The 22,889-nt window shown below is 43.1% G+C and overlaps 1 protein-coding gene across 1 annotated transcript in view; it reads left to right on the forward strand.

The window, feature by feature from the left end:
• The first annotated feature begins 390 nt into the window (after positions 1-390).
• Positions 391-22,889, forward strand: part of LOC121269775 (lamin-L(III)-like) — a 72,487-nt gene continuing 49,988 nt past the window's right edge. The window contains exons 1-4 of the mRNA XM_041174684.1: positions 391-955; positions 16,750-16,906; positions 17,012-17,137; positions 18,835-19,005. Of these exons, the coding sequence (XP_041030618.1) occupies positions 597-955; positions 16,750-16,906; positions 17,012-17,137; positions 18,835-19,005 (813 nt within the window). The 5' untranslated portion in view covers positions 391-596. The remainder of the gene's footprint in view (positions 956-16,749; positions 16,907-17,011; positions 17,138-18,834; positions 19,006-22,889) is intronic.

Genomic DNA, 22,889 nt, shown 5'->3' on the forward strand with positions numbered 1-22,889 from the left:
CCTTAAAATAAGGGACAGTTGGTCACCCAGGCCCAGTGTCTCCTTATGTGTGTTGACAAGGAAAGGCATGCAGAATCTGGCTGCCTCCTCGGATGAGGCGGCACTTGCGGAGTTTTCCAGTGTGTGACAACTCACCATTAACTCGCCTGTCAAAAATAGGCACGCTGAAAATCTGTCCAGTGTTGTCGGCCCGAAATAATGAGGGCTTTAAACCACGTGAGCGATTCCCTGGCCATTCATAAAACTTGGCAACGTTTCAAACGCCATCCGAGTTTCAACACGTTAGAGATAGTACTTTAAATAGTGCAGCTATGGAAACAGTCTTAGGGTAGCTGGAAGACCTTTTATCACAGTCATGTGACACCATATAAACCTACCCAATGGCCACTCACTCACATCCTCCGAGACAGAGAAAATGTCTTTTCATGTGTTCAGTCCCATAGAGGCGCAATGATGGCCTTGGCTGGAAATGCAATTGCTGACTTTTATTCTTAGACAGTGACTCGCAGCTGTGTTTGACTGAGTGCAATTGGACTGTGGGTGGCAGAACTGAACCTAAACTCGAGGCTTTACTTAATTCCCAGCGCTGTCAAGAAATGGCTTTAAGAGCCTCCACCCCGCACCGCAGCCGGCCGGGCTCCGTGAAGGGTGCGGGGAAGCAGAGCCCGCTCCGCCTTAGCCGCCTGCAGGAGAAGGAGGAGCTGCGGCAGCTCAATGACCGGCTGGCCGCCTACATCGAGCGGATCCGCTGCCTGGAGGGCGAGAACCAGGCGCTGCTGCAGCGGCTCACCGAGTCGCAGGAGGCGGACAGCTCCGAGTTCCGCATCACCCGCTCCCTCTTCGAGACCGAGCTGGCCGACGCCAGGAAGCTGCTAGACCGGACGGCCAACGAGAGGGCTCGGTTGCAGGTGGAGCTGGGCAGAGTCTCCGAGGAGCACCGCCACTTACAGGAGAGGTGAGGAGGGTTAACCAGCACCTCCCTGATTCTCCAACCCATCCAGACACCCCTGTGGTCACTGCCTTCCAAACAAAAGTTCCAATTTATTTTCTGCACTATTTACTGTTACTGGCAGGACTTGATATAAATTGATAATTTATCTGGAGAGCCCAGGCCAGTTGATGTAAATCATTAATTTAGGTGGTGGACTCCAAGTCACAGTTCTTGGTTTTATTGGAACCCAGTCGAACAGCAGCCAGGCCTCAAAATTCCTGTTCCACTCGGAAAAGTAATTGCGTTTATTCTTAACACATCAAAAGTTTGTCTGTAGCTAAAACTATTTGTCCAAAGGGAACAAGAAAGGATTCCAATATGCACAGCTTTCATTTGTGTTCTCACCCCCCTCCCCCCCCCCCCCCAATTGTCAAGTGGTGACTTCAAACAAATGATTGAAAACGAGTTCCTGAAAGCCAACGGGATCACCTACATCGATTTCTGTAAAGGATATTTAATAATCTTCACAAACATCCGCAGTTATCAAATTTTGGGAGCCCTACCTTTAGGAATGCTTGTGCACCACAGTTTGGTCATTGGTTGGAAAACTGGGGGGTTTTAGTTGGGGATCTGACTTGGTTCCATAAGATGATGGCAATCATTGCAAAAGTGGACAAAGACATGTTGTTTAACTTGGATAGTTGGATTGTCTTATGAACTAAAGAATCACAACTACCAACCTTCAAATAAGAGTAGAGACGTCAAAGATGTATTTCCCCACTCCCCATCCTGGGTAGCAGATGAAGAAACAGTCACAGCTGAATAATTTGTCCGTTTTATTAACTGCTTTTGAAGAGAAACAAAACTTTAGAAAGCATATGGATGTGCGCATTGTGAAATATATTCTGTGGAACAAGCTAGTTTATCTGCAGTTGATGCTGTAAGTTATCTGTGCACCACAATTGTTCATATTGTAAAATTTAGTTGTATGGTGGGATTATTCTGAGAGTTGGGGGACGTTTCACCGAGCTCTACATGAAGATGTTGGTTGCTTGCTTACTGTCATTGGGGAATTTTGTGTGTTGGATATTATCCATGATGGATTAAGTTATACACTGTCCTTGAAGAGAATGCCTTGAAATTATGTATTGTTCAGTTTACTCAGAATATTTAAACACCCTTTATTTTCATAAGTTGAATATGCATGTTTCCTTTCTTCAACTACTGCCATCCCAAAATGGACCATCCCTTTATTCCTCTCTCAAATGTAAATATTTTAATAAATACTTAAGTAACATTCGTGCCACACGTGTGCCAGGCAATGAAGAGAGAAAATCTAACCATCTTCCCTTGACATTCAATGGCATTACCATGGCTCAACCCCTCCACTGTCAACATGTTACCACTGACCAGAAACTGAACTAGACCAACCATATCAGTACTTTGGCTACAAGAGCAGGACAGAGGCTGAGAATTCTGTGGTGAGTAACTCATCACCTGACTCCTCAAAGCCTGTCCACCACCTGCACGGCACCAGTCAGGAGTGTGATGGAATACTCTCCACTTGCCTGGATGAATGTGGCTCCAACAACACTCAAGAAGCTTGACACCATCCAGGACAAAGCAATCCACTTGATCAGCGCCTATCCACTACACTTAAGCGTTCACTCCTTCTACCACTGACGCACAGTGGCAGCAGTGTGTACGGTATGAAGATGCACTGCAGCAACTTGCCAGGACTCCTTTTGACAGCACCCACCAAACCTGTGACCCCTATCGCCTATAAGGAAAAGGGCAGCGTACACATGGCACACTGCCAACTGCAAGTTCCCCTCCAAGCCACACATTAATCCTGACTTGGAATTGTATCGCCATTCCTTCACTATTATTGAATCAAAATTCTGGAACTCTGTTCCTAACAGCACTGTGGGTGTATCTACATCACATGGACTTCAGCGTTTCAAGAAGGCAGCTCACCACTACCTTCTCAAAGGCAGTTAAGGATGGGCAATAAAATGCTGGCCTTGTCAGTGTTGCTCACATTTCATGAAAGAATATTGGAAAAAAAAACCCTGCATATTGTTTCAATCCTATGCAAAAATACTCTATGAATACTATGCAATGCACTGTTTTATTAAAAATAATGATCCATTTTATCTTGCAGAAGGTGCCCCAGTTAGAGAATATTCTCTTCTGTTAGGGCTGTCCCCTTATCAGTCACCCAGCTGACTGTTTTTGAATAATTGGCACCGTCCCTTAGAACTATTTACCTCCATGCTAATATTGCTTTTGTGAGGTTTCCATTCGTGGGAACACAATTTATGCTCAGATTAAAATCAACAAGTCTAATGCACATTTACCAGCTGGTTTACAATGGGTGTCAAGTGCTTGTCCAAGTCATTTGGCAAAAGAACCATTGCATAAAGTGAAACTTCAGTTAATGTACTTGGAACCAACTTGGAGTCAGTGTTGCTATAGCTGATAACTAGCTATAATAATAGATATCTGATGTCCTTTTAATAGGGTTTTCGTAACAATGATAATATAACAGTAAATTTGAGTGACTCAATTAAATTCTTTTGAATCATTTTAAAGCCACCCTCTATCTTGCTCTCTGAAATAGCCCACTACATTCCTGGCACACATTGAGTCATGTCTGTAATCTTTATCCCTCTTGCACTTGGGAAGATGCAAAAGGGCCGAGTCTCAATTGTTTCATGTACCAAGGGAATGTTGAAAGGCCCTCCCATTTGGGAGAGTATTATCCCTTTTTTGAGCAAATGGCCACTTTCAAAATTCATAGGAACTTGTGTTAATTTTGTAAAATTGATCTACTAGACCCTTACCTAGAGCTTAACCTAATTTTGGGTTGGCTCAGGGCATTTGTTGGGAATGTAATTTAATTGGCTGATTAGAGTAGAGTGGAAAACTTGAATTGACTGTACCTTTGTGGTTAATGGTCTGTGCAGTAGGTCATGAAATGTTTTTTATTCATTTAGCAGATGTGGGAGTCACTGGCTAGGCCAACATTTATTGCCCATTCCCAATTGCCCTTGAGAAGGTGGTGGTGAGCTGCCTTCTTCAATGCTGCAGTCCGCATGGTGTAGGCACACCCACAGTGCTGTTAGGGAGGGAGTTCCAGGATTTTGACCCAGCGACATATTTCTTATTTGGGATGTTGAGTGGCTTGGCGAGGAACTTCCAGGTGGCGGTGTTGCCATGTATCTGCTGCCATTGTCCTTCTAGGTGGTACTGGTCGTGGGTTTGTAAGGTGCTGCCTCAGGAGTCTTGGTGAGTTTTAGGAGTGCATCTTGTAGATGGTACACACTGCTACCACTGTTTGTCGGTGGCGGAGAGAGTGAATATTTGTGGATGGGTGCCAATCAAGCGGGTTGCTTTGTCCTGGATGGTGTCAAGCTTCTTGAGTGTTGTGGGAGCTGCACTCATTCAGGCAAGTGGGGAGTATTCCATTACATTCCTGACTTGTGCCTTGTAGATGGCGGACAGGCTTTGAAGAGTCAGGAGGTGAGTTACTAACCATAGGATTCCTAGTCTCTGGCTTGCTCTTGTAGCCACAGTATTTATATGGCTGGTCCAGTTCAGCTTCTGGTCAATGGTAACCCCCAGGATGTTGATAGTGGGGAGTTCAGTGATGGTAATGCCATTGAATGTCAAGGGATGATAGTTAGATTCTCACTTGTTGGAGATGGTCATTGACTGGCACTAGTGTCACGTGAATGCCACTTGCCCAAGTAGCATTGTCAGCCCAAGCCTGGATATTGTCCAGATGTTGCTGCATTTGGATATAGACTGCTTCAGTATCTGAGGAGTCATGAATGGTGCTGAACATGGTGCAATCATCAGGGAACATTACCACTTCTGACCTTATGATGGAGGGAATTGGGTTGAGGACACGATCCTGAGGAGCACCTGCAGTGACGTCCTGGGACAGAGATGACTGACCTCAACCACAACCATCTTCGTTTTTGCCAGGTATAACTCCAACCAGTGGCAAGTTTTCCCCCTGATTCCCATTTGTTAATATGGCAATCGTCTTGTTAAAACCAATTGTTAGTTAAACAGGTGATGGGCATTAATTATCTAAATAGAAACAGCTGGAACACTTTGTGTGGAAGCTACTAGGAAGTTAGCTGCACTGTGGAGTTGTCTTGGAAATAAACCAGCTTTAACCAAGAGACCAGCCTGGATTAATTCTTCCACCACAACCTCTTATTGTGAGTAGCATGGTAGCAGAGGATGAACTTTAAGCTTTGCTGATTGATTGCTGTAAATGAAGCTTTCTATTTCAGTCCTCTGAGGGAAAAGAAGTGTACTGTTGCTAACAATTTAAGTTAGGGAATGGTGAAAGGAGAGTGCAGGATCGCAAGCTTTGACTATCCACCAATTCTTTCTGACTCTGAACCTTATCAGCAATGGGAGGTTGAAGTTGAAATGTGGACCCGAGTTGCTGCTATACCCCGGAAGAAGCAAGGTATGGTTTTGGGTTTATCATTCCCAGCCAAAAGCAAGATAAGGAGTAAAGTATTTTCAGAGTGGACAGTGGATGATTTGAATCATGAAGAGGGATTAAACTGTCTGATATCCTTTTTTGTAGAACTTATCCAAAAATTGAGAGTTATTGGAAGGGTATGAAGCTTGGATGATCTTTGATAGGTTTAGGAAATCAGATGATCAGTTCATGGAAAAATATTTCATGCATTTTGATAAATGTTATAGGAGATTACAGCAAATTGAACTTGAAATTCCAGAATTGGTATTGGCATTTAAATTACTGGACTGTGCTTGCCTTTCCCATGTTGATAGCCTTTTAGTGCTAACAGGGGTTCAGTTCCGGGGGAAAGAATCTCTCTTAGATCAAATGGCTGCTGCCCTAAAAAAAAATTCAGGGGAAACAGTTGTTCCCTACCACTTTTCTAGCAAATGTGAACAACTATGCGGTAAAACAAAGGATAGGGGATTCAATGGTGACCGAATTTTGTGGTCGACCAAAAGGATACAACGGGATATAGATCGGTTGGAGACTTGGGCGGAGAAATGGCAGATGGAGTTTAATCCAGACAAATGCGAGGTAATACATTTTGGAAGGTCTAATACAGGTAGGAATTATACAATAAATGGCAGACTCCTTAAGTGCATCTATTGGGAAGAGGGATCTGGGAGTACAGGTGCACAGGTCACTGAAAGTGGCAACGCAGGTGGATAAGGTAGTCAGGAAGGCATATAGCATGCTTGCCTTCATTGGCAGGGCTTTTGAGTATAAAAGCTGGGAAGTCATGCTGCAGCTGTATAGAACCTTGGTTAGGCCACACTTGGAATATTGCGTGCAATTCTAGTCACCACATTACCAGAAAGATATGGAGGCATTGGAGAGGGTGCAGAGGAGGTTTACCAGGATGCTGCCTGGTCTGGAGGTTATTAGCTATGAGGAGAGGTTGGAGAAACTTGGATTGTTCTCACTAGAGCAACGGAGATTGAGGGGTGAATTGATAGAAGTTTACAAAATTATGAGTGGCATGGACAGAGTAGCTAGTCAGAAGCTTTTTCCCAGGGTGGAAGAGTCAATTACTAGGGCACATAGATTTAAGGTGAGAGGAGAAAACTATGGAGGAGATGTGCGGGGCAAGTTTTTTTACACAGAGGGTAGTGAGTGTCTGGAATTTGCTGCCAGAGGAGGTGGTGGAAGCAGGTACGATAGTGGTGTTTAAGAGGCAGCTTGACGAATACATGAATAGGATGGGAATAGAGGGATATGGACCCCGGAAGTGCAAAATGTTTTAGTTTGACAGGCAATAATGATTGGTGCAAGCTTGGAGGGCTGAAAGGCCTGTTCCTGTGCTGTACTTTTCTTTGTTCTTTGTTAGACAAAGGTTCCAATACTAAGATGGGGTTAATCACAAGAGGTCTGAAAATAGCTGTAGCCCTAGCCAATTTGAGGGCAGGGACAAAAAGCTGTCTGGGATGGTGACCACAGACGTTTAAACCCAAAAAATGCACAGCAAATAGTTAATTGGTGTTTTCGGTGTGATTTTCAGTATCATTACGCAATTAACTGCCCACAGCAAAGGAATCGTGTTTTTGAAGTGACCCATGAGAAGGATCCATCTGAAACTGAAAATGATGATGGTGACTGCCATGATGAAATTGTGTTGATCAGAGTTTGAATCTGGTGAGGAGTATCTTGATGGTAGATTCCTTCAACTGTGCAGTTCTGGACAGTGGTTGCACTTCTACCGTGTGTGACACTGCCTGGCTTGACTGTTATTTGGAGTCCCTCGATGCGGAAGGCCAAGGAGTATGAAAGCTCTACCTGCTTCAGGTTCGGAGATGACAATACATTAACGTCCTCCCTTGTAAGGTAGCAGGGATCAATCTGTTTATCAGTACTGATGTGGTTTCTAGCGCGATAACGCTATTGTTGAGTCGATCTGCACTGAAGAAGGCTCAGATGATGCTAGATATGAAGAATGATAGAGCAGTCTTTTTTTGGGGAAAATGTGGATCTCCGTTTTACTCAGGCCATTACTGCTTGCCACTAAGGAAGCCAGAGATATCTTATCAAAAAGTTCATGAAGTTTTGTTAACTGCTGAGAATGAGAAATCGGTGGACAAAAAGATCATTTGGAAATTACGTAGATGGCTTGCACATCTGGCGCCATAGAAACTGAAGACTCTGCTTCGAGAAGCGGGAGTGGTCGATAAAGGATATGATGATATTGAACAAATCACTGCTCGGTGTGAAATTTGCTTTAAATATTGCAAGGCATCACCGCGACCTGTTAGCTTGCCACTAGCCAGGGAGTTTAACGATGCGGTGGCAATGGACTTGAAAGTTTGGGACAAGGATAAGGGTTTTTTTTTTATTACACTTCATAGATATGGCAACCAGATTTAGTTTATCCACTGTAATACATAGTAAAGACAAAAGGACCGTTGTCAATAAGGTCATGGAGAAATGGGTAGGAACAAGATTAGGACACTAACGAAGTTCTTCACAGATAATGTGGAATTCGCCAATGAGGAAGCTGAGGGCCCGTTTAATAACCGTCTTTGTGAAAGAAACCATGTGGTAATAGATGACATGTTACATAAAATATTATTTGATCAACCAGATTGTAAATTGCAAATGGCACTGGCATGGGTGGTGCACGCACAGAACCCTCTGCGAATGTTTGGGGGGTACAGTCCGTATCAGTTGGTGTATGGGAGAAATCTGAAGTTACCTTCGGTGTGTCAGATGCTCCTCCTGCTCTAGAATGGGCTATCATTAGCTCTACTTTTTCTGCTCGTCTGAATGCTTTGCATGCAGACAGTAAAGCTTTAATTAACGCTAAGGTTTTGGAGAAAATTCGGCAGGCTCTACGGCACCGCAAAAGACCATCAGGAATACAGTTTGGAGAAGGACACATGATATATTATAAAAGGGAAGGCCAGAAAGAGTGGTAAGAACCTGGCAAGGTGATGGGAAAGTAGTAATCGTGCAACACGGTAATCAAACCGTTAAAGTACATTCTTCAAGGTTAATTGGTACTGACTATATCTTTACAGATTCTGAACAGGACCATAAAACGCGAGGAGGCACGATGCACTTCATGTACATGTACACTGGGACGGCAAAAACAGGGTTGATTATGAACAAAGTAATACTGAGGTACAGGACAACCCTTTTCGATCAAAAGGGCAATTACTCAAAGTAGGAACAAAGGTAACATACATGCCAGAAGGGACCAGTGTGTGGAGGGATGCCACCTTCATAGGGAGAGCAGGAAAGGCCACTGGTAAATACAAACATTGGCTAAATGTGCAGGATGAAGGACAGGAGATGAGACCTATAAGTTGGCAAACCAAGATAAAGATGTGGAAACCCAGAAAATGCAGTTTGAGTTCCGACAGTGGACCAGAAAGTGGTTGTGACCATAGAAAAAGATCATGGACTTGCAAATGGAGTTCTGCTCGCACAGGAGAACGATCATATAGTTGTAGTCCAGAAAGGGAGAGGAATGAGAGTAAAGGTTGTAGCTTAACAAGGAGGACTAGAGAACAAGCTAGTAATCTCAATAGAAGTAGAAGTCCTTATGACTGAGATTCTAGTAGCTGCTAATAAATTGGAAAGTAAGCTGATAAAGGAAGCCAAATGGAAAGAGTTAGAAAGTTGGAAGGAATTTGGGGTATATTCTGAAATACTTGACACAGGATAGCCAGTGTTGTCTCATAAATGGATCTGTACAGAAAAGGCGCTCCCAGGTAGCACATACAAGGTCAAAGCGAGGTTAGTAGCCCAAGGCTTTGAAGAGAGACTAGGAGTGGACTCGCCTACTGCGAGGAAAGTGAGTTCGAAGATTTTTTTTTAGCTATTTTGGCATCCTATTCCTGGGAGTACAAATCAATTGATATAAAGGCTGCGTATTTACAGGGGGAGAAGTTTCAGAGAGAAGTTTATTCGAAACGACCCAAAGAAGGGATGTAGAAGGAAAGCTATAGAAATTGAATGTGTTTATGGGTTGAATAATGCATCAAGAGCATGGTATCTTTCCGTGAGGTTTGTCTTGTTAAAAATAGGTTGCACTCAGTTAAAGGCAGACCCTGCGATGTTCTACTGGATAATAAGGAGAAACTAGCTGGGATTTTTATCATGCATGTTGATGATTTCCTTTGGGGAGGATCTGTAGAATTTGAACAATGGGTAATCGAGGAGATGATGAAGGAATTTAAGGCAGAAGTCAGGCTTCTGGGGCCTTTAGATACATAGGTTTAGACATTAAGCAGAGCAAGTTAGGAGTGACATTGAATCAACAATCTTATCTGGAAAATGTTAATTATATCCCAATAACTTGTGGTAGGTCCTCACAAAAAGAGGATCCTGCTATCAAGGAAGAAGTGGAACAGTTGAGAAGCTTAATTGGGCAGTTGAACCAGTTGTGCACTCAGACTAGGCCTGATGCTAGTTATGATGTATTGGAGCTGAGTGCCATGATGAAACATGCTACAGTTGAGCAAGTTCTGAGAGCAAATAAAACACTTAAATTTAAATTCTGAGGGATATGTACTCAAGTTCCCAGCCTTGGATGATCCAGAAGATAGGAGGTTGGTCATTTTTAGCGATGCTTCACATGCCAATCTTCCAGATGGGTTCTCTAGCACTGCAGGGTTTATCATATTCTTGGTGGGAAAGAATGATAAATGTTGCCTATTGGTTTGGGAGGCCAAGAAAATAAAAAGGGTTGTGGATAATTTAAATTATTCAAAGTATTCTGGCAAAATGGTGTAATTTGATATGGAAAAACCACTTATTTTGAAAACTAAGTTGATAGTGGATCAAAGACTTGGAGTCCTTATTTGGAGTCATAGTTTTGAAAAAGAAATCTGTACAAATTATTGAAAACCCAAAGTTATGTATTTCAGAAAATAGTAATGATTGTATATAACACAGTATGTACATAGACATTGGAACAGGGAAGTTGAGATGAGGTTATTGAGTATTTAACCTACTAGTTGTAGAAATGATAGCGAAATTAAAGAACAAGGCAGTTGAATTTTTTTTCTGTGCGCATCATTGGCAAGGCCAGCCATTGTTGCTCATCCCTAATTACCCATGAGAACATGGTCGTGAGCTGCTGTCTTGTACCGTGCAGCCCATGTGGTGTAGCTACACCCCTGTGCTGTTAGGGAGGGAGTTCCGGGATTTTGACCCAGTAACGGTGAAGGAATGCTAATTTTAGTTCCACATCAGAATGCTGTGTAGCTTGGAGGGCAACTTGCAGGTGCTGTTGTTCTCATGCGTCTGCTGCCCTTGTCTTTCTAGGCGGTAGAGGACACGAGTTTGGAAGGTGCTGTTGAAGGAGTCTTGGTGAGCTGCTGCAGTGCATCTTGCAGATGGTATACACACTGCTGCCATTGTACATCAGTGGTGGAGGGAGTCAGTGTTTAAGGTGGTGTAAAGGGTGCCAATCAAGTGGGCTGCTTTATCCTGGATGGTGTTGAAGCTGAACTCATCTAGGCAAGTGGCGAGTATTCCATCAAACTCCTGACTTGTGCCTTGTAGATGCTTTTAAGGAGTTAGGAGGCAAATTATTCACCATAGAATTCCCAGCCTCTGACCTGCTCTTGTAGCTACAGTTCAGTTTCTGGTCAATGGTGACCCCTAGGCTGTTGATGCTGGGTGGATTCAGCAATAGTAATGCCATTGTTAGCTGTGGCTCAATTGGCAACACACTTACCTCTGAGTCACATGGTTCTGGGTTCAAATCCTATTCCTGGGCTTGAGCACAAAAATCAAGGCTGATTACTTGTGTCATTCCAAGGGCGGGTTTGCTGAGTGCCTATTGGCTGCCACATTTTCTACAATTTAACATAGGCTCCATTACAAAAAGTACTTAATTGACTGTAAAGTATTTTGAAACATCAGAAGTCAGGAAAAGCACAATATAAATGCAAGTTCTGATGCTGAACTTAATGCAATCATCAATGAAGATCCCCATTCTGACTTATGATGAAAGGAAGGTCATTAATGAAGCTGAAGAATACTGGGCCTGGATACTATCCCAAGGAACTCCTGCAGCGATGCCCTGGGGCTGAGGTGATCGCCTTCCAACAACCACCTCTTCCTCTCTGCTGGTATGAGAGTTTTCACCCGATTTCCCCATCAGTTTTGTTAAGTTTCCTTGATGCTGTGCTCCGTCAGATTACACCAGGAACCAGTTTCTTATGCAAGAAAGAGATCTGTAGTTTAATTCTTCACTTCTTTTTAATATGGCTGTTAACTGTTTTCCAGGTATAGAACTGTTTTGGAGACATCCTCAGGAAGAATAAAACTGAATTTACTGATACTATATTATAGGCATAGCTGACCATGAAGACAATTAAATGTGTGTGGACTTAAGCAGGTTCCCAGAATGGACAGATTAGGTAACAAATGCCAATGAATGCAGAGTAATGCACCATGTATTATTTTGCTAGCTGTATAAAAATTGAGGCGCACAAAATTCTGGATTCCATGCATAGGAGCATGTAATATAAGTAAACAATGAAGCAATACTGAATTTGTATGAGATATTAGTTGGAATGTTCCATGCAAGTATGTAGAATATAGGTATTGTTCTAATCTAACTAAATTGATTGTCTCATAGGGTTAAAGTTGGCATCCTATATGCTTTTGGAAAATACAACTTGCATTTTTTATGGTGCATTTCATGACCTCAATGCCCCATGTGCTCAAGTTCCTAGAGCAGGACTTGAACCAACAACCTTCTCACTCAGGTGAGGATCTACCACTGAGCGAGAGCTAGCACTGATTTCTTTAGGAATGGGTTTCTTTAATATCTCTTGGGTTTCAACCAAAGTGCTTAGCTCATGAAATTTTCATGCAGCTGCTTGTGAACATGAGGGAGTGCACCAATTGCTCTTGTCTTCCAAAGTTGGGTTGTATCTGGATTATTGCTGCACTCGATGCTTGATGGTTGCAGGTCTGTCTCCAGAGCTGAGAGCAATTTTGGATGACCAATTTCTCACCCAACTGAACACTGTGGATTTAAAACAAAGTAATTGTTTCAATCTTAAACTTGCATTGATCCCAGTGGAAACACAACCGTTCCAAAGCAAGCTTACCAAACCACTTCAACTGGTACAACGTAATCAAAATGCTCAATTGCCTGACAAAACACATACACCACAATTCAGTTGGAATGATTAATTTGGACACCTTTCCATTTCATCCTTCTATTTGCACATTTGGTTGGCTGGAGTGCTTTGCTAATGAGACAATGCAATGTAATTCGTTCCGAAGAATAACAGCTGTACAATACTAAAAACAGCAAACAACTTTAATTGAAGGCATTTTACAGTACAGCAAAAATCTTTAGTAACTTTCCTCGTTTCAGTTGTTCCCAGGGTTTAGAGAACTACGCTTCTGATGTTATGAAATGTACCTCAGTCTACATAGTGAATCTGCTCTTTTTGCATTCCCAAGATATAGTGTAGAATTGCTGGGCTATTTTCTCCATTTCTTATAAGCTGTTGATATAACCAGTGTTTTTTGTATTCTGTGGTCACCCTGTCACCTAATTTTCTGGTTTTATTTAATATGCTAGTCACCTGTTAACTGACTTTGCACACAGATAATTAAACCCGCATGCAGCACCTAGACTGATTTTTTTTTTTTTATGTCCCCGTTTCTTAGCATAAAGTGTGCATTTCATATTGTATTTACAACATCCTGTCTGCAGCACCTCCAATAGAGGCAGTGGGTAGAAATTAATGACCTCCCTCATGGCAAGTTGGCAGAGGGGCATTTAATTGGGCAGGAGGGTGACCGGTGGGGACCCCGCCGATGCCCTGACTAAGTCCGGGATGGGAAAATTCGTGGATGGCCTTGCCCGCTGCCAATCGAGGCTCTTAAGTGGACAGTTAATGCCCACTTAAAGGCTTCATCCTGCTGGTACTTACCTAGCAGTGGGCAGGGGTCTCACCATGTGGGAAGCCCAAGAAGCAAACCTGGATGGGTTGGTTGTGAGCTTGGTGGGGTGTGCCCTTCATTCAAAGGCAATCGCTGGCTAATCGAGGGACCTAGCATCATCAGGAAAGGAGCCCTTTGAGACTCCCTCCCCCCACCCGCACCTGCCCTTGCTGCTGACCGTTGCCAGCCATCACTCACCTGAGGCGTGGTCCCTCGGTGATCTTGGGCCTCAGGAGGGTGGGTTACCAGCAGCAGCCAACGACTTCCTGGTGATGCTGCCAAACAAAGCACAGCTCTGGCCAGAAGCGCTCAGCAGGCTAAACTTCTGCACCCCCAGCCCAGGGCCCTTGATCCTGGCGAAGGCCTGCCATTGCCCAGTTAGTGGCTGACTGGTGGACCTTCCCTGTTGGCGGCGATGGGGGTTTCTTGCCGATTTCTAGCCAGTGGGTGGGAACCCCGTCGGCTCCATTAAATACTGTCCCAATATGTCACTCCAGTGTGGCAAGTCCCCATAGGCAGCTTCTAGTATGGATATGGAAGTAGGAATTTATAATGTGGGGGGGGCAGGAAATGCATGTAGACATAATATTCTTAACCTATTCATAGATGTGTCTGGCTTCATGAACTTGCAAATCTCAGCATGTTCTAGGTTTGCCAACTGAGCATTCCAGTGACTGATAAGATTTTGTCAACCATATGAGTTACAGTTTCACTATAACTATAAGGAACTCATATTTACATAAGTTGCTTATGACACGTGTAGGGTTGCTCCCTGAGCAGTACTTTTTTTTTGTGCCCTCCTGTTAGTTAGGGCATGTAACCATTTCCAGTGCCACTCATTATTTCATCAGAATTGATGCTTTTAGGCATTTTTCAGGGAAGGCAGTCAAAATATTTTTGGTGGAAAGTTTGTATGATACCCGCTCCCCCACCCCCCCCCACCCCACACCCTCCCCTCAGCTCCTGTTTAAATCTGTTTGCAGATAAAATAACATTTGAGCATATGTCGATATGAATTCTTTAAAGGTTTTTTTTTAAAATAAAGCATCTCGCATATCTTTTGGATGACATTAACTCCTGTTTACTTGTGTTTATTTTCCCTGGGTCATGTCGGCATTGATAAGCGGAGTGAAGCTGTCGCAGCAATGCTCTGAGGCAGAGAGTGAAACACATCAGGTGGGATGCAGTAAAAGTTCAAAATGGAGCTGAAATTGTGAGGTGATCCTAACTCTTTAGAAAACATTGATATGACTGAACTTACACTTCTGGTCATTACAATGGGTGGGAAAAAGGGGGATATCTCAGCAATTGAAGGGATACAGAATAGACGAACCAGAATAATGGCAGAATACTGCGGAGGCTGGAAATCTGAAATAAAGACGACAAAATGCTGGAATAAAAACTCAGCAGGTCTGACAGTGTCGGTGGAGGGAAAGACGGTGAACATTTCGAGTCCGTATGATCCTTCAGAGCTCTGAAGAAGTGTCATACGGACTTGAAACGTTAAACCTGTTTTTCTTTCCACAGGCGCTGTCAGACTTGCTGAGTTTTTCCAGCATTTTTTTTGTCTTTATTTCGGACGAACCAGAATGATGGAGGAGAATAACAGATTGGAATATTCTGATGGGAAAAGCTAAGATTGTGAGGCAATGTGATTGCTGTTGGTAAGACTGTAACGTAACAGGGTAACATGGACCTTGATAAAGCTATTCTATCTTGCCCAGAACAGTAGAATCTGAGAACATTGGAAGTTTCTTTGAAAAGTAATTTGTGGAAACAATATTTCAGTAATCTGGTGGTCAAACAGTGTGCAGAACCCTAGGGAGATGTTGGAAGCGGTTAATATTGATTAATTCAAAGGTAATTTGGGCAGATTTCTTTCAGGAAAAACATTTTGGGATACAGTGGAGCGTAACTTCTGAGCTCCTCAGTGTCGTATTGGGGGGTGGGGGTGCACCCCAAAGATGTGTTGAGGAACTCCCTTCGGAACTTGACAGTTAAGTGCAAACTTCCTCTGGGCAATTGCCATGTGCTGTGAACCATCCAAAAATGCGATTTAAATCACAAACATCAGATGGCTCTGGCTGTGGTGCACAAATAGTTTCCCAGAAAAAGTTTCTAAGAATTATAACCTACTTTTTAACTTCGAGGTAACTGCTGTAAAGACCCAGATTGACTTATCCCACACCCCTGAACAACCCCGCCGCACTCGGGTCCGAACCTCCCCCCACAAGCCCGACACCCACTCCATCCCAGCTCTCCCCCAACCTTCCATCCTCCCAATGCCCCTGCCCCACCACCCCCCCCAAATCTTATCCACTTACCTTCTCCCTGGCCTGTCAATTTAAATGGGACCTCTAAACTTACTGGTTTACTGCAGCTAGTGCAGTAAAAAAAAATGGGGACATGTCCCCTTCAATCCAACTCTGCTGGACTGTGATGCTGGACCTCGCCTGGCCTGGGTCAGAAGGGCAAGACAGGCATGGAAGAAATTTAGTATAAGTAGTTAGACATGTAGTGGTAACCTGACATTGATTGCCACCATGAGGAAGTTATGGCCCAATATATCAGCAATTTAAAATGTGACAAGTTAAATTTGCTTGCTTGGAAGGAAGGGGTGACTTTGGACCTATAATCCGAAAGCTGTCTACTACTGGAGCTTTCCCTCCTCCTTGTATGGATCTGTTGTAAACTAATTGAGATTGATTGCTATGATTAGTCAACAACTCTGTTTTCCTTGCGTAATACAATGAAAACAAATTGGATAAAAACAAAAAAAACTGAGGATGCTGGAAATCCAAAACAAAAACAGAATTACCTGGAAAAACTCAGCAGATCTGGCAGCATCGGTGGAGAAGAAAAGAATTGGCGTTTCGAGTCCTCACGACCCTTCAGCAGTTCTGTTGAAGGGTCATGAGGACTCGAAACGCCAACTCTTCTTCTCCGCCAATGCTGCCAGACCTGCTGAGTTTTTCCAGGTAATTCTGTTTTTGTTTTGGATCCATTTTGATTAGTCAACAACATAGCAATTCTGTTAGCATTGTATTATGCAAGGAAAACTAATTGGACCTGTATTTCTTTGTGGGAGCAAAATCTAGGAGAAGCACTAACCTGGTCTTTGATTTCTGCTGACTTTCTAAGTAATTGTAAGAAGCATTTTTTAAAAAGTGAGGAAGTATGCCTTGCTTTGCTAGTCCTTTTTAATTTTTTTTTGGTAATGATCCATCAGGTTGTTTTTGATTTAAATATATCAAATGTTAGAACTAGTAAAATAAATTGACTTCAGTCCAAGTAGAAATAATTGAGAAGAAAATCGATTGAGCTGTTAAATAATGATGTATTCTTTCAGAAACACTAAAAAAGAATCGGAGTTGAAGTCTGCTTTGGCCCGAGTGAGAGTTCTGGAAGCTTCACTGAATTCCCAAGAGGCTCAGTTGGCGACATCTCTGAACGAGAAAAAGAACTTGGAGAATGAGCTGTCTGAAGTCAAAGCTCAGCTCGCTGACGTAAGCATGACATGCCAACAACCTTGATCCCTCCCTCCCACCCCCCCCCCGACCCCCTCAAAAAAATAAGTTGATTCTTGTGTCATCTGTTTCATTTTTCTACAGATTAATTCGATTGCCAATGATGCCAAAGCACAATTACAAAGTGAAAAATTACAAAAATGTGACTTGGCAAACAGGGCACAAACGTTACAGGAAGAGCTCAATTTCCAGAAAAGCCTCTATGAGAAGGTAAGCTTCTAACCTTTTGAGTTACAACTGTCTGGATATCTTGACAGGGTGACTGCACTGACTGGGAGAGATCGAAGATCAAAATTCAAAGTAATAAAGTATGTATTCCTGGATCAGGAGTTGCTATCTGAAGCAATAACCAAAAAAAGAATAAACCCACCGTGATAAAATTAAAAAAAAAATTCCACATATCAATGGGCAGAACATCCTTATCAAAGTGTAAGGACAGGGAGAGGGAACAATTAACAAATTAGATTCTGCACAGAGTGTAGACCAGTCGACTTGAACAGGCTGGAGCGCTGTCCTCTGGAAAAGAGAAGGTTGTGAGGTATCCGATTGAGGCCTTCAAGGTTACGAAATGATTTGATCGTGTAAACATCAAAGGTGGGGGGAATTTAATGTGGGCGACGGGAGTCTTAGCACTGTGTCATCTCGTCGTGGGAAGGACAGCTGCCAACCAGGCACTTAACTGGGCAATGACGGGCCTTCCCTGGGATCAAGGACCCCAGGGGATGGAAGTCCTACCCTGTTGAGTGTTCTGATCAAGAGGCCAGCACCTCTTCATTGCTCAGCAGCGCCACCGGGGAGGCGGTGGCTGCAACTAGTAATGCGCTCACCCGAGGCCTAGAACCTCCGTGGACCCCGGGTCAGGGGTGACTGATGGCCTGAGACCCCCCTCCCTGCCTTCCCAATGCCCTTGATCAGCACCGAGTGCCTTTGAATGAGGAAGCCCTCAAACAGCCCTGACAAAAGGTTTACTTTTCAGGCTTGCTGCATGGTGAGCCCCCCACCCCCCCAACTCAGGCACTACTGGGTTAATGCCAGCAGCAGCAGGATGTGGCCCTTCAGTGGGCATTCATTGAGCACTTGAGAGCTTCAGTTGGCAGCGGTGTGGGAAGGCCATCCATGAGCCTTCCCACCACGGACTTAACTGGAGCCGACACAGGAAGGCGCCGGGGTTCTACCTATCACGCTGCCTGATTAAAGGCCCCCAAGCTTGCCATGGTGGAGGCATTAAATTCCACCTGATGTTTCCACTTATGGGCAAAACCAGAACTCTGATGTCTTTGCCAATAAATTTTTACATTTTTGTGTTTGAGCCAGTTGTGTTGAACATTGGAAGGATAAGATCCGAAACTTGAGGGTGCTATCAGTCAAGCATTTTTAAACAAATGTAGTTCACTTCCTGGATAATAAAGGATACTTTTTAAAATAATTGTATATATTTTTTGAAATTCATCTCTCTCTCTCTCTCTCTCTCTCTCTCTCCCCCGCTTCATTCCTCCACTCCCTGCATACGGGCCCTTATGCCACCAGAGAAATGGATGAGCGACCTGCTCCAAGAATCACCACAGTGATCTGTTAAGCCTGGTGCCAATTTTCCTTTTCTCAGTGTAGCAGTTAAGTGCAATGGATAACCTGCTCTTCATCTTGTATTCCATTGTTTTTAACATTGGTGATTCAACACCTCGTGACACTGTGCTGCAAATGTTCCTTTTGGTAGAAAATTCCAGCAATTAGTTAAAAAATGGTCAAGCCTTCAGAGGCCTGAAGGTTTCACGTTTGGTTGAATGATTCCTTGTATGTTTCTATATTCTAATATCCTGTTTTAAAAGTGCGCATTAGGAATATTTATGATAAATCCAATGAACTGTCTTGACTATTCTGTAACTTTGCGCTAATGTCTGTTCACACAGGAAATCGTGGAAACCAAGAGGCAGCATGAAGTTAGACTACGAGAAATCGAGGCTGGTGGTCAGCAGGAATATGAGAGCAAACTAGCTGAGGTGCTTCAACAGCTAAGAGGAGATCAATATGAACAAATCAAACAGTACAGGGAGAAATTGGAAGGAAACTTTCATGCCAAGGTAACCTGTTCCGAGGAATATTTTAATACTAATCCTATTCTGACTGTATAGAGTTATTGCTTAAAACTTAACTTAAATGTGAAGAAAATTACCATCCTGTGATTGAAAAGTGCATTAACGTTGTGTTCGTTCATGTGATGTGTGTATCGCTGGCAAGGCCAGTATTTATGACTCATCCCTAATTGCCCTTGAGAATGTGGTGGTGGCAACTGAGTGACTTGCTAGGCCATTTCAGAATCAAGCATATTTCTGTGGGTTTGGAGTCACAGGCCAGACTGGGTAAGGACAGCAGATTTCTTTCCCTGAAAGACATTAGTAAAACAGGGGAGGACAGTGACATAGTGGTAAAGTCACTAGGCTAGTAATCCAGAAGCCCAAAGCAAATGCTGTGAGGACAAGGGTTCAAATCCCACAATGGCAGTGGTGGACTTTAAGTTCAATTAATAGATCTGGGACTGAAGGCTAGACTCAGTAATGTTGACCATGAAGCTACCTTTGATTGTCATAATAACTCATCTAGTTCATTAATGCTCTCAGGAGGGAAATCTGCCATCCTTACTCTGTGACTCCAGACCCATTGCAAATTAACTGCCCATTGAAAACCCTAGCAAGACACTGTGTTCACGGGTATTTAGGGCACAAATTCTGGCCTTGCCAGAGATGCCCACATCCCATGAAAGACTAAGAAAAAGATGGGTTTTTACAGCAACCCAGTAGTTTCATGATGGCTATTACTGACGCCAGCTTTTTATTCCACGTTTATTTGAAAGAAAAACTGAATTCAAACTTCCCAGCTACCATGGTGGGATTTGAACTCCTCGTTCCACAATATAAGGACTGGCAATCCGGAGGCTTGTATTAAACATAACGATTATGTTACCCAGACCCACTGTGTTACTGTAGAACTATTCGGCATGTAAATATTAAGCAAAACACATCAGTAAACTTACATAATGTACAAATAAAGGGGAACTTTCTTTTCAGAGGAGTTGATTCATGCTTATGCTTCATCATTAAATGCAAATTCATCAAGATCTAGTATCCTTTTTCTCACTTTCGAAGGGCTGGGAACAAAGAGTACGTGAATGATTAACAGGAGAGGTAACAAGTCAACCAAAAGTCTAACAAATTGCTACCTTTACCTGATGGAGACTAATGAATAAACCATTTGCATATTCAAAAGCTTCAGGTCAATGTTCCCCCATTAAGGATTGATGTATTTTACCTTCTGGGGCTCCGACAGGAGCTAGTTTGAAGAAGCTTAAAGACAGAGAGGGCTATGCCAATTTCATTAGCAGCTCCAGTTTCCAAACTCTGGACAGGAAATGTGCCTTTGTACATAAATCACAAAGTTAGCATGTGTGTGCGGTAAGCAATTAGGAAGGCAGATAGAGCATTAGATTTTATTGTAAAGGGGATGGAGTATAAAATTAGGGAAGCCTTGCTGCAGTTGTGCAGGGCATTGTGAGACTGGGTCGGGAGTACTGATATCTTTAAGGAAGAATATACTTGCATTGGAAGCAGTTCAGAGAAGGTTCACTTGGCTGATTCCTGAGATGAAGGGGCTGTCTTATGAGGGCAGGTTGAGCCTATCCTCATTAGAGTTTAGAAGAATGAAAGATGATCATATTGAAACATATAAGTTTCTGAGGGAACTTAACAAGGTAGTTGTTAAGAGGATATTTTCCCTTGTGGGTGAATATAGAGCTAGGGGGCACAGTTTATAAATAAGGGACTTCCCATATAAGACGGAGATGAGAAGTTTCTTTTCTGAGGGTCGTTTGTCTTTGGAATTATTTCTTTCCCCTGAGTGGAGCAGAGGCTGGGTCACTGGATATATTCAAGGCGGAGTTAGGCAGATTTTTGATCAATGAGCAGGTTGAGGGTTATGGCGAGCAGGCAGGAAGGTGCAGTTCAGGTCACAGTCAGATCAGATCATTGGTGGAGCAAGCTCGATGGGCCGAATGGCCTACTCCTATTTCTTATGACCTTTAAAAGAGTCTCAACCCCCAGTTGAGAGAGGTCACTAAAAGAGTAAGACACGTGTTTAGGGTAAGCTGCTAAAGTCTGCTGAGAAGCAGGTAGACTTTGATCAGCCTTTTGAGAAGAGCACCAATCAGTCATAAGGGATTCTCTAAACATGTTGTAGGTTCATTTATTTAAAATAGGTGCAAGAGAACATCAGCAGGACTGTTTGTGCTGTTTTTTGCTTACAGATGGAAGTGAAGCTCACACTGGATCACATGCTGCAGTTCCCTTCTAGTAATGGCATGTGGCTATTCCTTAAAGACATATTAAAACATCCCCCTTTCTCTTTTAAAGATACTCCCCCCTTCCAAAGAAATATAATTACTACAATACATATACTTGTTTAGTTTCCATTACATAAGTTTGTAGGACTGGTGAATCTGAGTCTCTAAACATAAAGGTAATCTCCTGGTACACCCAGATGCAATGGTAACCTTGCCTGGAGGTTTCTTTAATGCTCACAGTGATCTGTTTCATTTGGGATCTTGTCTCAATGTAATAGGACTGTATGGTGATTGAGGAGCTGGAATGGATCAGTTGTGCCCTGGGGTACTCCACATCATTGCATCTTTGTGGGTAATGACTTCATAAGACTTTAGTTCTGAACAAACCCTTGTCACCTTAGCTGGTTACCATGTACCTTCTGTGGGACCCTCAATGCAAACTTTTGTTCTAACTGTAAACTTGGCAATTCTGTATCTGCATTTTTATCGTTCACGTTGGTTATCTTCCCTTCCAGTTTTAAAAGTTGCTTTCTAGTTTCTAAGAGTAGAATGGGTCAGAGTAGGTATATTGGCATGCACTGGTCTGCCAAACATGAGCTCTGCTGGTGAAGGAATAGTTGCACTTAGAGGTGTCGCTCTCCGATGTAACGTTGCAATGTGTGGATCTTGCTTGGGTTGTCTACTTTTGAGAATTGAGGATTTCACTGTGCATATCATTCGTTCAGTTAGGATATTAGATCTAGGGTAATGAGAAGTAGTGTGATCAATATTTCACTTTGCGCACATCCTGAAAGGCTTCCCAATAAATTGCTAACTGTTATCCATAACGACCATCCTAGACACACCAAATAAACTGAAAATAACACTTGGATTGTGAGCAACAGTTGTGCATAATATGTTGTGCAATTGTCGAATAATGGGGTACTAGGCAAACACGTTGATGAAGTAAGTACCATGGACGTGAAGGAGATCAGATGCGATTTTGGACCGAGGGCTGGTAGTAACTTCAAGTGGGGTTAGTGGTTCTCTGTGCTGACTTGGCATATACTCTTGACATGCCTTGCACTCCTTGTTGACGACCTCAATGTCATTGTTCATACCCGGCCAATAGACTGTCTTTCTTTTGAGTCATCTTGTTGATCTATGCCCATGTGAGTGAAGAAGTTGTTGAAGAATATCAGATCACAAAGATTCCGGTATGATGACCTGCCTGTCTTTAAAAACGATTCCTCAGGAGATGCCCAGCTTGTCGCAGTAAGGCCAAAATGGCTTCACGTGTTCGTGGGCATGTTGAATTGAATCAGGCCATCCTTAAATGATGGTTTCCTATAATCTGTAATGTGGAATCATTTGCTGTTTCTTCTTGTAGCTGTTGGTGTTTGTTTTGCATAGAAAGTACCAGATCAATAGATGGACTTTGATTCTCCTGCAAGTGTAACATTGCAGCTCCCTTGGAACTGCCAATTTTGTCGAAACATTTTGGATATTTCAATATTAGGGTCATCAACTGTGGTGATCAGAGTAATTCCTGAGGTGATCCACTGCATGAGGTCTGACTGATTCCATGGTTTGTTGCTAGTGTGAGGTCACAGCATGCGTAGACCTGCAGTTGCTGGGCCTTTAGTCTCCACA

Source organism: Carcharodon carcharias, chromosome 26, assembly GCF_017639515.1.
Source record: "Carcharodon carcharias isolate sCarCar2 chromosome 26, sCarCar2.pri, whole genome shotgun sequence".
Classification (NCBI taxonomy): Eukaryota; Metazoa; Chordata; class Chondrichthyes; order Lamniformes; family Lamnidae; genus Carcharodon; species Carcharodon carcharias.